At 47.5% G+C, this 13677-nt stretch overlaps 1 protein-coding gene across 1 annotated transcript in view; it reads left to right on the forward strand.

Moving 5' to 3' along the window:
• Positions 1-13677, forward strand: part of Dpf3 (double PHD fingers 3) — a 359744-nt gene that overhangs the window by 149523 nt on the left and 196544 nt on the right. The window contains exon 2 of the mRNA XM_004649423.3: positions 12515-12675. Within this exon, the coding sequence (XP_004649480.1) occupies positions 12515-12675 (161 nt within the window). The remainder of the gene's footprint in view (positions 1-12514; positions 12676-13677) is intronic.

The raw sequence follows: 13677 nt of genomic DNA on the forward strand, positions 1-13677 counted from the left end.
AACCATGGAAATGACAAATATTTTCATTCAATGACATACCTGTGCACTTTCTTTCTGGTATGAGTCACCCTAGATAAATCAGGCTTTTTTTTTTTTTGGTGGGGTCTTGCTCTATCTCAGGCTGACCTGGAGTTCACTATGTAGTCTCAGGGTGGCCTCGAACTCATGGTGCTCCTCCTACCTCTGCCGCCCGAGTGCTGGGATTAAAGGCGTGCGCCACCACGCCCAGATAAATCAGGCACTTTTTTGCACGTGTATGTGTGTGTCCGTATGTGTGTGGTGCTCATGCATTTGTGCGCGCATGTTTATTGAGGTCAGAGATCCATTCTGGGTGTCCTCAGTTTCTCTCCACCTTATTTTTTGGGGACAGGGTCTCTTGCTAAACTCAGAACTAACCTATGCAGCTAGACTAGCGAGCCAGCAAGTCCCAGAGATCCGCTCTTTGCACTCTTGGGTTATCGAGGTAGGGTCTCGCTCTGGCCCAGGCTGACCTGGAGTTCACTATGTAGTCTCAGGGTGGCCTCAAACACATAGTGATCCTCCTACTTCAGCCTCCCAAGTGCTGAGATTAAAGGTGAAAGCCACCACACCCAGGAGAGAGAAAGAGAGAGAGAGAGGGGGGGAGGGAGGCAGGGGTGGGATATGAATGAACGGGTTAGAGACACTAGGCTCTCCAGCCATTGCAAATGAACTCCAGAAGCATGTGCCGCTTTGTGCATCTAGCTTTACATAGGTCCTGGGGAATTGAGCTCAGATCGTTAGGCTTTATGGGCAAGCACCTTAACGCTGACTGTCTCTCCGGCCCTGTTTGTGCTCTTTTACGTAGCTACTAGGTTGTCATGCTTTCATCACCTCCGCCCCAAATCAGGCTTTTGTGTTCCTTTACTTTTCAGAATTGATTGCATTCTATTCATTTTTTGAACTTTTTTTCGGATTTATTTTTATTTATGTACTTATTAGAGACAGAGACAGAGAGACAGAGAGAGTGAATGGGCATGCCAACGCCTCTAGCCACTGCAAACAGACTCCAGATGCATGCTCCACCATGTGCATCTGGCTTAAGTGGGACCTGGAGAGTCGAACCTTGGTCTTTAGGCTTCGCAGGCAAGCGCCTTAACTGCTAAGCCATCCCTCCAGCCCACATTCTATTCATTCTTTAACTCCCAAAGAAGAGATTTATTTTGCCACATTCACATGCTGTTTGAAAGGCAAACCTTGGCTGTAAGAGAAGTTACCATCCCTTCCCTCCTCAAAGCATGTTCCTTCCCAGTCTCCCTTCCTGTTGTTTACTAGAAGGAGTCACACTGAGTTTTTCTTTCCCCCAGTCTCCCGTCCTTGGCAGCCCCTGGACTTCAGCCCCGAGATATGTATGCCATCAGAACACCTGCTGGCAGCTCGGAAATCATAGCCAGGTTCGATATAAATTCCGTCTTGCTCAGGCAGCTTTGCATAATAAGTCCCTGGAAAGTCTTCACTGAGTAGGAGCCGGAAAAGGGATTTATTGGCTCTACTGGGCCTGAACGTCACTGCGTGGCCTTGAAGTCATGAGAGAAGTTTTAGGGTTCAACTTCTTTGTCTAATGTGGCTTTCACCAGGGCTATCCTTGCCCCTGATGGGTCTGTCCTTCTCGGGATGCTCTGGGAGAGTGAATCAGGGTGTCCAGGCCTCTTGGACGTGTTCTTTGGGATGAGGACTTCTGGGGGATCAGCTCACTACAGGCTAGTGCTGCTGGTCTAATCCATGTCAGCTTCCCGAAAGGTCCTCCAGCCAGAGGACAACCAGTGAGTGCACATCAGCTCACTGCCATTCACAGCTCTGCCCCTAGAACACGGTGCTCAAAGCTCTCAAGAAGAAGAGAAAACTGGACGTGGTGGTGCATGCCTTTAATCCCAGCATCAGGAGCCTGAGGCAGGAGGATTGCCTTGAGTTTGAAGCCAGCCTGGGACTACAAGTGAGCTCCAGCTAAACCTGGCCTAGAGTGAGAGATCAAACCAAACCAAATCATTGAGGTCCCTGGCTCACACTCTAAACCTCCAGTCAGAACCAAAATCGTCATCAGAATTCCCGCATAATTTTTTTTTTTTTGAGATAGGATCTTGCTCTATTTCAGGCTGACCTGGAATATTCACTATGCAGTCTCATGGTGGTCTTGAACTCATGGCAATCCTCCTACCTCTGCCTCCCAAGTGCTGGGATTAAAGGCGTGCGCCACCACACCCAGCCCTAATTTTTTTTTTTTTAATAAAAAGGTCTCATGTATTCTAGGCTGGCCTTGAACTTGCTGTGTATCTAAGGATGACCTTAAACTTCTGATCCTCTTGCTCCTGTCTCCTAAGTGCTGGAATTATAGATGTGTGCCACCATGCCCGACGTGTGCAGAGTTGGGGATTGAATGCATGCACTCTACAATTGGCCTATATCCCCAACTTGAACCCCTATTGATTTCTTTTTTTGTTGTTTAGTTATTTTTATTAATTTATTTGGTGGGGGGGGGGACAGACAGACAGAGACTGGGCACGCCAGGGCCTCCGCCACTGCAAATGAACTCCAGATGCATGTGCCCTCTTGTGCATCTGGCTAACGTAGGTTCTGGGGAATCAAGCCTCGATCTGGAGTCCTTAGGCTTCACAGGCAAGTGCTTAACCACTAAGCCATCTCTCCAGCCCTCTACTGATTTCTTTTTATTTTTTAACTTTTTTTTAAAATTTATTTGAGAGTGACAGACACAGAGAGAAAGACAGATAGAGGGAGAGAGAGAGAATGGGCACGCCAGGGCTTCCAGCCTCTGCAAACGAACTCCAGATGTGTGCGCCCCCTTGTGCATCTGGCTAACGTGGGACCTGGGGAACCGAGCCTCGAACCGGGGTCCTTAGGCTTCACAGGCAAGCACTTAACCGCTAAGCCATCTCTCCAGCCCCTCTACTGATTTCTTTCACAAACCTGAGTTTGAGAGCATTGCCTAGGCCAGTTCTTCAAGTCACCTGGTGGCATTCCTGACAAGCAGGCGGGCATTTCATATCAGGGGAGGAGGAGCAAGGTCTCCTGGGGCAGGTCATGTCATTGCATAGTGGATAGCAGGCTTCTTGTAAGATTTGGGGAAAGGGAGGGCTGTTCTGTGTCATCTCGCAGGGGAGTTGAATCCTGCCAGCGCAGAAATGAAGACGCAGCCCCTTTTCCTAGGAGGTCAGGAAACGCCTCATCCTGTGTCTGGAGATGCCAGCTGCCTTCAGCATCACCCTGTGCTCATGAGGAGGAAGTCACTGTGTCCTGTGTTAGTTCCATGGGGCTTTCTGGGATATCAATCAAGCGGGTCCTACTTACTGGGTGAAGTTGGGGAGCAGGCAGTTAAGTACACAATCTTCTCTCCCTGTCTTCAAGGCACTCACAGGCTAACTAATTGGGGGGAAGTAAGGAGGGTAGCAGAGATAAGCCAAACCTCTCTAAGTCAATTAGGCAGCTTCCAAAAGGCAGAGAACAAGGGTCCTTGGCAGGGACAATCCAAGAAGCTTCTTGGAAGAAGCAGGATTGACCCAGCTAGGATTAGCCAGGCTGAGGGAGGAAGGACACGACTGTTTTGTTGGGTACAAGGGCAGGATTTTCTGCTTCATATGGGTGGAAAGTCAGGTAATGATGGATTCTTTTTTTTTCAAAAAAAATTTTTAATTAAAATTTTTTTTTTTTAGAGAGAGAGAGAACAAGAGAATCGGAGTGTCAGGGCCTCAGCCACTGAAGTTAAACTCCAGATGCTTGCACCATGTAGTGCACATGTGTGACCTTGTGCTTGCCTCAACTTTGTGTGTCTGGCTTACATGGGATCTGGAGAGTCAAACATGGGTCCTTAGACTTTGCAGGCAAACACCTTAACTACAAGCCATCTCTCCAGCCAGTGACGTTTTCTTTTTAGTTATTCATTCATCAGCCCGCCGTGGTGGGTTCTGTCCTAGGCTTTGGGACAGAGTCACAGGGGAGCCAGGTGTGACCTCTGTATTGAGCACAGACTTCAGGCGTTATGCCCCAGCCACTCTGCTCTCGAACATGTGAGGGTCAGCTTGGGTGACCTGCATTCCTTTTGTCTTGGGACAGACATGTGGGGAAGCTTCTGACATCCTCAAAGTCACATGCAGAGGACTAGCCTGCTCAGGCAGAGTTATTGCCACAAAGTGGCAGAACGTAGCCCGACTGCTCTTTTGGTGGGGTGCGGTGGGGGACAGGAAGGCCATTGGTTGGAGGTATTGCCCCCTGTGAGCCACAGGTTCTGGATCATGAAGCCCTCCCTGAGGCCTGCGGGGGCCGCTGGGGGAGCCACACGGCAGGAGGTTGGATCGAGGCTGGGGTGCGCGGCAGCGAGCGGTGGGCTGGACCCAGGGCTGCCTGCTACTCAGTCTTCCCACTGTGTGTCCGGACGTCAGCTCTCTGAATGCCTTGGGGACCCAGAAGAGGAGAGGCATTGCGGCATCGCTGGAAGACACACTGAGCTCTGTACCAAGGAGTCAAAGGCTACGAGCTGAGTTTGAGGGAAGATTCCTTCCTTCCCGCCTCCTTCCTTCCTTCCTTCCTTCCTTCCTTCCTTCCTTCCTTCCTTCCTTCCTTCCTTCCTTCCTTCCTTCCTTCATTCCTTTCTTTCTTTTTCTGTTTGATTTTATGAGGTAGGGTCTCCCTCAAGCCCAGGCTGACCTGGAATTCACTACGTAGTAGGTGGCAGGTGGCCTTGAACTCACGGCAATCTCCTACCTCTGCCTCCTGAGTACTGGGATTAAAGGCGTGCTCCACCACGCCCGGTGGAGGGAAGGTTTCTTCTTTGCCGGCATGGATAAGAAGCGGGCTGTGGCAACTGTAGTCAGAAGCTGGCTGCAGGAAGCCCGGCACCCTGATGGAAACTGCGGGGAGTCACGTGGTCTGGCTCACTGACCTCCATGAGCATCAGAATCTGAAGGCAGTGCACGTGCACGTAGTACGTGCTTTTGGTTGCGGTGGCAATGTCTGCCCTAGATGAGTGGGGTCTGGGTTGTCAAGTGCAATGCAGCAGAACTCACTGGGTGGACTGTGAGCTAGGCTCTGAGCTGGATGCGGTGGGATGATTACTAACTCATGAGGAAGCCCCGATGCAGGGGCTGCTGACCTGGCCCATTCCAGGTCATGCCCTGCATGCTGACGTTGATAGACTCTGGGAGCTGCTTAGTGCCCCGCCCGAGTGACTGTGGGCAGTCTCTGCCCTGTGGGGTCTGTAGTCTAGCAAGGAAGACACATATTAACCACTGAATTGATTTGAAATTGGCATCACAATAGCATTCTTTTATTTTTATTTTCATAATATTTTAAAGTATTTCTTTTTAAAAATATTTTTACTTAGTTATTATTTGACAGAGAAAGAGGCAGGTAGAGAGAGAGAATGGGCACGCCAGGGCCTCCAGCCACTGCAAACAAACTCCAGATGCGTGCGACCCCTTGTGCATCTGGCTAACATGGGTCCTGGGGAATTGAACCTGGGTCCTTTGGCTTTGCAGGCAAACGCCTTACCTGCTAAGCCATCTCTCCAGCCCTATAAAGTATTTCTACTTGGAGAGAGATGCATGCCTCACTTGGTGTATCTGATTTTACATGGGTACTGTGAAACTGAACCAATGCTGTCAGGCTTTGTCAACAAGTGATTTTAACCACTGAGCAATCTACCTATCCCCCCATAATAATAATCTTATTGTTGTTTTTGTTGGGCGAAAATAAAATGGGGTAGGAAGGGAATTGAAATCTCACCCATCCTCTTTAGCCTTCCCTATTTTAAACCCCCAGAAACACGATTACCCAGGCCTGACTGCTGTATCAAAAGGCCATTGACTGGGAGGTCTGGTCAAGCAAGATTTTTTTTTCTTTTATTCTACATACCGTTCTCTCATTTAATTCAAGATCAGGTTCCTGGTTTGAGTATGGCTGCCTTCTTGCTATATTCTCATGGGTGGTGGTGGTGAATATTTATGTTTATCCTTATATGAACAATCTTCCTATCATAAGGGCTTTTCCTTCATGACTCAATTATTTCCAAAGGCTCCCTCTTCAAGTACCATTGTTAACAGATAATGTTTTTGTGTGTGTGGTGATGTACATTAAGTTTGATTTATATTTATTTATTTATTTTTTACATCTGTTTTAAAATTTTTTTAAATTATTTTTTTGAGGTAGGGTCTCACTCTAGCCCAGGCTGACCTGGAATTCACTATGTAGTTTCAGGGTGGCCTCAAATTCGTGGTGATCCTCCTACCTCTACCTCCCGAGTGCTGGGATTAAAGGCCTGTGCCACCATGCCCAGCTTTAAATTTTTTTAATAGTTTTATATTTTTATTTACTTGAGGTTTTATATATATATGGAGAGAGAGAGAGAGAATGGGCATGTCAGGGCCTCTAGCTGTTACAAATGAACTCCAGACATGTGTGCTACCTTGTGCATCTGGTTTATGTGAGTTCTGAGGAATAGAATACGGGTCCTTTGACTTTGCAGGCAAGTACCTTAACCACTAAGCCATGTCTCTAACCCATACATTTGATTTTTACATTTTTTTAATTTATTTTTGAGACAGGGTCTCATGTTGCATAGGCTAGCCTCAGATTTTCTATGTAGCCAATTGAGATATTGAGAGAATGGGTGTACCAAGACCTCTTGTCAATGCAAAGGAACTCCAGATGCATGTGCCACTTTACATGAATGCTGGGGAATTAAACCCAGGCTATCAGGCTTTGCAAGCAAGCACCTTTAGCCATTGAGCCATTTCTCCAGTCCAACCATGAACTCCTCATCCTCTTTCTTCTGCCTCCTGGTTTTTATGCTGCTAGGGATCAAACCCAGGGCCTTATACATGCTGGGAAAACATGTGATCCACTGAGCTACACCCCTTATCTCCTCAACTTGGTTTTCTTTTAAGAGCCACTTTAGGAATAGAACAACTTCAATGAAAATAAAGAGGTTCACAAACCTTGTCAAAAATTGCCTGTAGAGGGCTGGAGAGATGGCTTAGCGATTAAGCGCTTGCCTGTGAAGTCTAAGGACCCCGGTTCGAGGCTCGGTTCCCCAGGTCCCACGTTAGCCAGATGCACAAGGGGGGCGCACGCATCTGGAGTTCGTTTGCAGAGGCTGGAAGCCCTGGCGTGCCCATTGTCTCTCTCTCCCTCTATCTGTCTTTCTCTCTGTGTCTGTCACTCTCAAATAAATAAATTAAAAAAAAATTGCCTGTAGAGTTGGGTGTGCTGGCACATGCCTTTAACCCCAGTACTGGGGAGAGAGAGGTAGGAGGATCACTGTGAGTTCAAGGCCACCTGAGACAACATAGTGAATTTCAGACCAGCCTGGACTACAAGGGAGACCCTACCTTGAAAAACAAACAAACAAACAAAAATTGCCTGTAGATTGCCAAGTCCTTACCACTAGCTAGAAGGGAGCAGCGCTTTCTGTGCCGCAGTTAAACATGTTGGTATGCCAGGAGCTGTAGGTGAGTTCAGCGTGTACGTGCAGGCAGCTGGAGAAGTGTGGGTGCTGGGGTAGACGGTCGGGAGGCCAGGGGCCCTCAGCCAAGGGGCTATGCTGGGTCTGGACATGCTGATCTCTGTCTATAGGCCCCAATAGCAGGTCAAGGTCTATAGCAAAGGGGGCTTGTGGCCACACAGTGGGAACCGAGAGGAAAGACAAGCGTGGCACGTGGACAAAGTCGGCTCCAGATGGCGTGAGGGCAGGGAAGACGCAGACGCAGAGGGTCAGGCCGGGCAGGTCTCTGAAGGGAGGGTTGAAGCGTTATTTCAAGGCGGCAGACCGGAGGCTGAGACATGGGTGAGGTGTCGGGAATACGGGAGGTTGGGAGAGGAGAAGCACCCGGGGGTCGCGGAAGATCAACAGGCTCTGAGATCGTGTCCGTCCCCTGTGGACATGCTCAAGGAAAGTCCCTGGACAGCTCTTGCGAGGAATGTCCCCTTCTCAGACCCAGGCTGGCTCCCTGACTCCAGAGTGGACCACAGAGGGTCCCCCGCGCCTCACAGAGCCAGCTAGGACCAGGCAGCCTGTGCTTTCCCAACAGCAGGCTGTGCCCAGCCCAGCGATTTGTCCCCTTGTCTTTCCACTCCCCGCCGTAGCCTTGAGTCGCCTGGGGTCAGGTCTTGATAAGGACATCATTTCACTCTGGCTCATGCCAGCCTCCTCGAGCTCAAGGCATCCATCATCCCCTGGTGATCTAACCTTCCTGGTGTGGTGCAGACAGGTGACAGCTGAGGCTGGTCCACGTCGGCCCCAGCCTGGGGCACGCTGGTCACAGCGCCACAAAACGAGTCATTTGCTGCCAGCCTGACCCTGCTCCTTCTGCCCCTTGTGACTTTAATGCAAATGTCACCTCTGAGATCCTTTCCTTGTGGGATTTTTTTTTTTTTTAAAGAAATACCATATTGCAAAGGACATTTGTCCTTTCTCCTGTTTAAATTGCTTTCCAGGGCTTTGGGGGGGGGGGGGGAACCTGGCTATTGATTTTCTTCTAGAGCATTCAGCAAGCCCTGTGAAGATTTTGGCTAATTAACTTTTGGAGAAGTACTGCTTAAATTTATCAAGGAGGATGAAGTCTTTTTTTTTTTTTTGTCCTCCCATATCTTCAGAAAGGCTTTTAACTTTGGTTTCCGAATCTCTGCCAATACCACCAATCTGTTTCAAAGTGACTCTTCCCTGGGGAAGATGGTCCTAGGGCTGTTGGATGTCACCTTCCTAAGGCTTCCGTCACTAGCACGCTTGATCCAGTCAAGTCCTTTGGGTTTTTCTAACAGAAACATCATTTACACAGAGGTTACATTGATGGACACTTTCCCCCCCTTACATCCTGTTACTAATAACATTGTATATCATGCCAGCGGAAAGTATTTAAGATGAAATTAATTTTCACTTTGTTTGACTTTCTTACTCCCTTTGGTGGGAGGCACAGATGTTGGTTAACCTTACTTCAGTTTCAAGAAGTTCATTTTCTTGGTCCTCTTATATGGGCCAAAGCCATAAGAAGCGAGGAACATAAAGTTCTATTTGAAACCTTTTTTTTTTTTTTTTTTTGTATTGGCTGCTAGAAATTTGTTTGGAAAAAGGCTGGGCTTGGTTGGTGCACACTTTTAATTCCAGCACTCAGGAGGCAGTGATAGGAGGATCATTGTGAGTTTGAGGTTAGCCAGGGATTACAGAGTGAATTCCAGGTCAGCCTGGGCTAGAGCAAAACTATCTTGAAAAAAATCAAACACACACACACACACACACACACACACACAGAGAGAGAGAGAGAGAGGGAAATTTATTTGGAAAAATGAAACACTATGTACTTGAAATTTAGTAGATACTTTTTTCTTTTGCTCTGTTTTTTCATTTTTAAAAATATTTTATTGTTTATTTATTTGAGAGAGAGAGAGAGAGAATGGGCATGCCAGCGTCTTCAGCCACTGCAAAACAACTCTAGACACATATGCCACCATGTGCATCTGGCTTACATGGGTCCTGGGGAATTGAACCGAGGTTCTTTGGCTTTGTAGGCAAATGCCTCAACTGCTAAGTCATCTCTCCAGCCCTCTGCTTTTTATTTTTAGCATAATTTCTGGGATTGGACTATGGAACACCTTTCTGTTGGTCTATGAAAAGATTGAGTAGTCATGTATACCTGTAAGCTGGGCACTCAGGAGGCTGGGGCAGGAGCATTGAAAGTTCTAGTCCAGTATGGGCTACATAGTGACATCTTGTGTTGAACCAATCCAAGAGGATCATGGGAAACTTCTCGGTCATGCGTTCTTGCCAGTTCCCATGGCTGCTGGTTGGTGCTTCTTGGAGGACTGCCAGACACCCTGGTCAGGGTGCGTCATCACACCTGGGCTGCCTTGCTTGTAAAGGCTCCGTTCCTCTGAGCCACCTGGCCCCAGCAGACGGAGACCTTCAAGCTGCTGCGACGCAGAGAGCTCCTCTTTTCTGATCAATCTCCTGGTCCTTGTTAGCAGTTTTGATTACATTAGCTCATATGCCATTCTGTTTTATAGCAACTTAATGGGGCTCTGCTCTCTTCCCCGCCCCAGTTCGTTTCCTGCTGTGTGGTTATTAGGATTTGATGGCAGCTTGGTTTTGTGACTGCCAGGATACTTTCAGTATGTTGTGCCTTCCGTTGTGAGGGTGAGGAACTTTAGAGGTAAAGTGAAGCAGTGTTTTTTGTTTCCCAGAGGCTGGCCAATAATTCAACTCCACATGATCCCTTAGAGCCCTCAATAGCCATCTGAGCCCATCATGAGATATTTGCTTTAAATCTTGTAGTAGTATCTCACCTATTGGCTAAAAAAAAATATAAAAATGTCTGTTTTAAACTTTGCATTTGGAGCTGGGCATGTTGGCACACGCCTTTCATCCCATTACTCAGGAGGCAGAGGTTGGAGGATCACCATGAGTTCAAGGCCACCCTGAGACTACATAGTGAATTCCAGCTCAGCCTAGAGTGAGATCCTACCTCGAACAACCAAAAGAAAAAAAAACAAAAAACAAAAAACAAAAAACCAACTTTGCACTTGGGCTGGCGACATGGCTCAGCAGTTAAAGTGTTTGCCTACAAAGCCTAAAGACCTGAGTTCAATTCCTCAGTACCCACGTAAAGCTAGATACACGAAGTGGCACATGCACCTGGAGTTCCTTTAAAGTGGGTAGATGCCCTGGCTCATTGATTTTCTCTCTCTCTCCCTCTAAATAAATAAATACATAAATAAAATAGTTTTTAAAAAAGACAAGTACTGAACAATTCCAATAATGAGTTACTTTGAAAGTCATGGCGACAGAGACAGGAGACTGGGTTGCCAGGACGGGACCCTGAGTGGAGAGAGAATTATTGTTTAAAGGTAATAGAGTTTTAGTTTTACAACACGAACAGAGGTCTGGAAATGCATGGGCATGATGGTTGGTTGCGCAACATGAATATATTTGCGGCTTGTTAAGGGTTGAATGTGAAACGTTGCCCGCAGACTCACGTGCATGAACACTTGGTGCCCAGCAGGTGGCGCTCGTTTAGGAGGCGGGCCCTAACAGGAGGAAATGGAGCTCTGGGAGCGGTTTATAGGGTTTGAGGTTTATAGGCCCTGGTGTGGTGTGGCTCTTTCCTGTTCTGTCTCTGCTTCCTGATCCACTGAGATGTGAGCAAGCAGATAGCTGCAGCACATTCCACCGCCCAGAGCCGCCGTGGTCATGCCTTCCCTACCTGATCGACTGTGTCCCCTCACGTCTGCCTAAAGCTAAAACAAAGACATATTCGCTGTGTGTGGCTTCAAAATGACCTCGGGGTGTGGCGGCTCACACCCATAATCTCAATGCTCAAGAGGCTGAAGTAGGAGGATTGCCCCGAGTTTGAGGCCAGACTGAGACTACATAGTGAGTTCTAGGTCAGTTTGGGCTAGTGTGAGACATTACCTCCAAAATCAGCTGCTCAGTTGCCAGTATTACCCCAGCAATACTTGTGGCACCCTCTCCTCTTGCCTCCCTGTCTTCCCCCCACCCCCAAGAAGAGACTCAAGTTCACCTGACAGAGGTTGTGTTATTACATTTGGGTTTCCTTGGGCCATGCATATTACTTTGTAAGCATTTGATTTCATTGATGTGTTTGTGTGCCCTTTTTTTTTTTTTGAGGTAAGGTCTTACTCTCACCCAGGCTGACCTGGGATTCACTTATGTAGTTTCAGGGTACTTTAGAACTCACAGCAATCCTCCTACCTTGGCCTCCCGAGGTTACATGTGACACCATGCTCAGCTCTGTATGTTTCATTTAATCAGCTATATTGGTGTTATGCTTTTGGCCTTTGAAAAAGATGCTGCCGTTAACTTAATAGCATCACACATGTTTAAGGATTTGGGCTCATCTAGAGTGCCTTTGCTGGAGACCTTGGAGAATAAAGTATGGCTTATGGAGACATTAAGGAATAGACTTTAGGATCCAGGAATGGTGGGGCAGACCTTTAATCCTAGGACTTGGTAGGCAGAGGTAGGAGAATCGCCAAGAGTTCGAGGTCACCCTGAGACTCCATAGTGAATTCCAGGTCAGCCTGGGCTAGAGTGAGACCCTGCCTCAAAAAAAAAAACAAACAAACAAACAAAAAAAAACCAGAAACAATAGATAAATAAAAAACAGGGAATAGGCTTTAGAATGTTCTCTAGATCCTATGCAGAACAGAGTTCTAGAAATCCTAGAGTTACCTCTATCAGGAGCTAGATCTTATGCAGCCTTGGGCAGAGAGACTGCTCACTCTTTCTGATGGCTTATTATTGGGAGCCCTTTGCTCTGTTAGCATCTAAGTGACCTGATGGATTTGGGACGGGAGGGGGAATCAGGTAGAGACCTGATGTCAAATCACACTTTGTCCCTTTGCAAGGCTCTTAATGCTCTTTTGCTTGCCTCTCATGACCGCACTTTCTTTTCAGGGAGAGAATGGAGGAATCTGTTTTCCTTTGAGGGGTTCCATTTTCCCTGGCCTCACGCTTCGGCTTTCTTGTCTCCTGCAGGCTTGGGGACCAGTTCTACAAAGAAGCCATTGAGCATTGTCGGAGCTACAACTCACGGCTGTGCGCAGAGCGCAGTGTGCGTCTCCCCTTCCTGGACTCTCAGACTGGGGTGGCCCAGAACAACTGCTACATCTGGATGGAGAAGAGGCACCGAGGCCCAGGCGAGTCTTGCCACACCTGGGATTGGCACGCACAGGGCTTCCCGGTCAAGAAGGCGGAGGACCTCGGTGTCTGGGAAACCACACAGCTGGGCAGGGGGGCGGTGGGTCAGGCAAGATGCACCCACCCACAGTCAAAAAATTTATGTTAGTTTTATCTTTGAGCCAGTTTCTCATGTAGCCCAGGCTGGTCTTGACTTTGTTATGTAGGTGGGGCTAGCTTTGAACTCCTGATTCTCTTGGCTCAGACTCCCAAGTGCTGGGATTAAAAGCATTGGCAAGAAATTTATGGCTCCTGGAAGTTCTCCGAAGAGCGCAACCAGGATGGTGGGGCCACTGTGAAGCTAGGCAGGGAGGGCAAGGACACAGAACAGCTGTCCTAAAGAAGGCAAGATGGCTGGATGTGGTGGATCATTGAGTTCAAGGTCAGCCTAGGACTATTGAGTGAATTCCAGGTCCAGCTATGGCTAGAGGGAGATCCTACCTTGAAAAATTAAAAAAAAGAAGGCAAGATGAGTCCAGGAGTATGATTGCCAATGTTACCCTTGGGGATTGGTGGTTACACACCAGAAACACCAGAAGTGGGTACGAGGCTTAGCTTTGTCACCAAAACCCTGTCCCTCGGCTTCCTTATCTGTAAATGTGAATAATCTTAGTATTTTTTTTTTTTTTTTTGCATAAGGTTTACCAGGATTCAAGGAAAATATCCACAAAAAAACTCATAACCTGGGTTTTGCATCACCCATTTAAAACAAACAAAAAAAAAAACAAAACAAAAAAACAAAAAGTAAAACGAAACAAAACGCCCAACCCAATCCACCATTGCAGCTGTCACATCTCAGTTTGACTTGAATATCACTCAGTAGATGGTCAACGTTCCTTTCCCACTTTTGGTTTCAACCAGAGTCCCAGTAGAATTGTTACATTGCAGTTGGTTACCTTGTCTAAAATCTGCACTTTCTGACTCTTTCTAGCCTTTTTTTTTTTGTGTGTGTGTGTGTGTGT

Source organism: Jaculus jaculus, chromosome 7 (genome assembly GCF_020740685.1).
Source record: "Jaculus jaculus isolate mJacJac1 chromosome 7, mJacJac1.mat.Y.cur, whole genome shotgun sequence".
NCBI lineage: Eukaryota > Metazoa > Chordata > Mammalia > Rodentia > Dipodidae > Jaculus > Jaculus jaculus.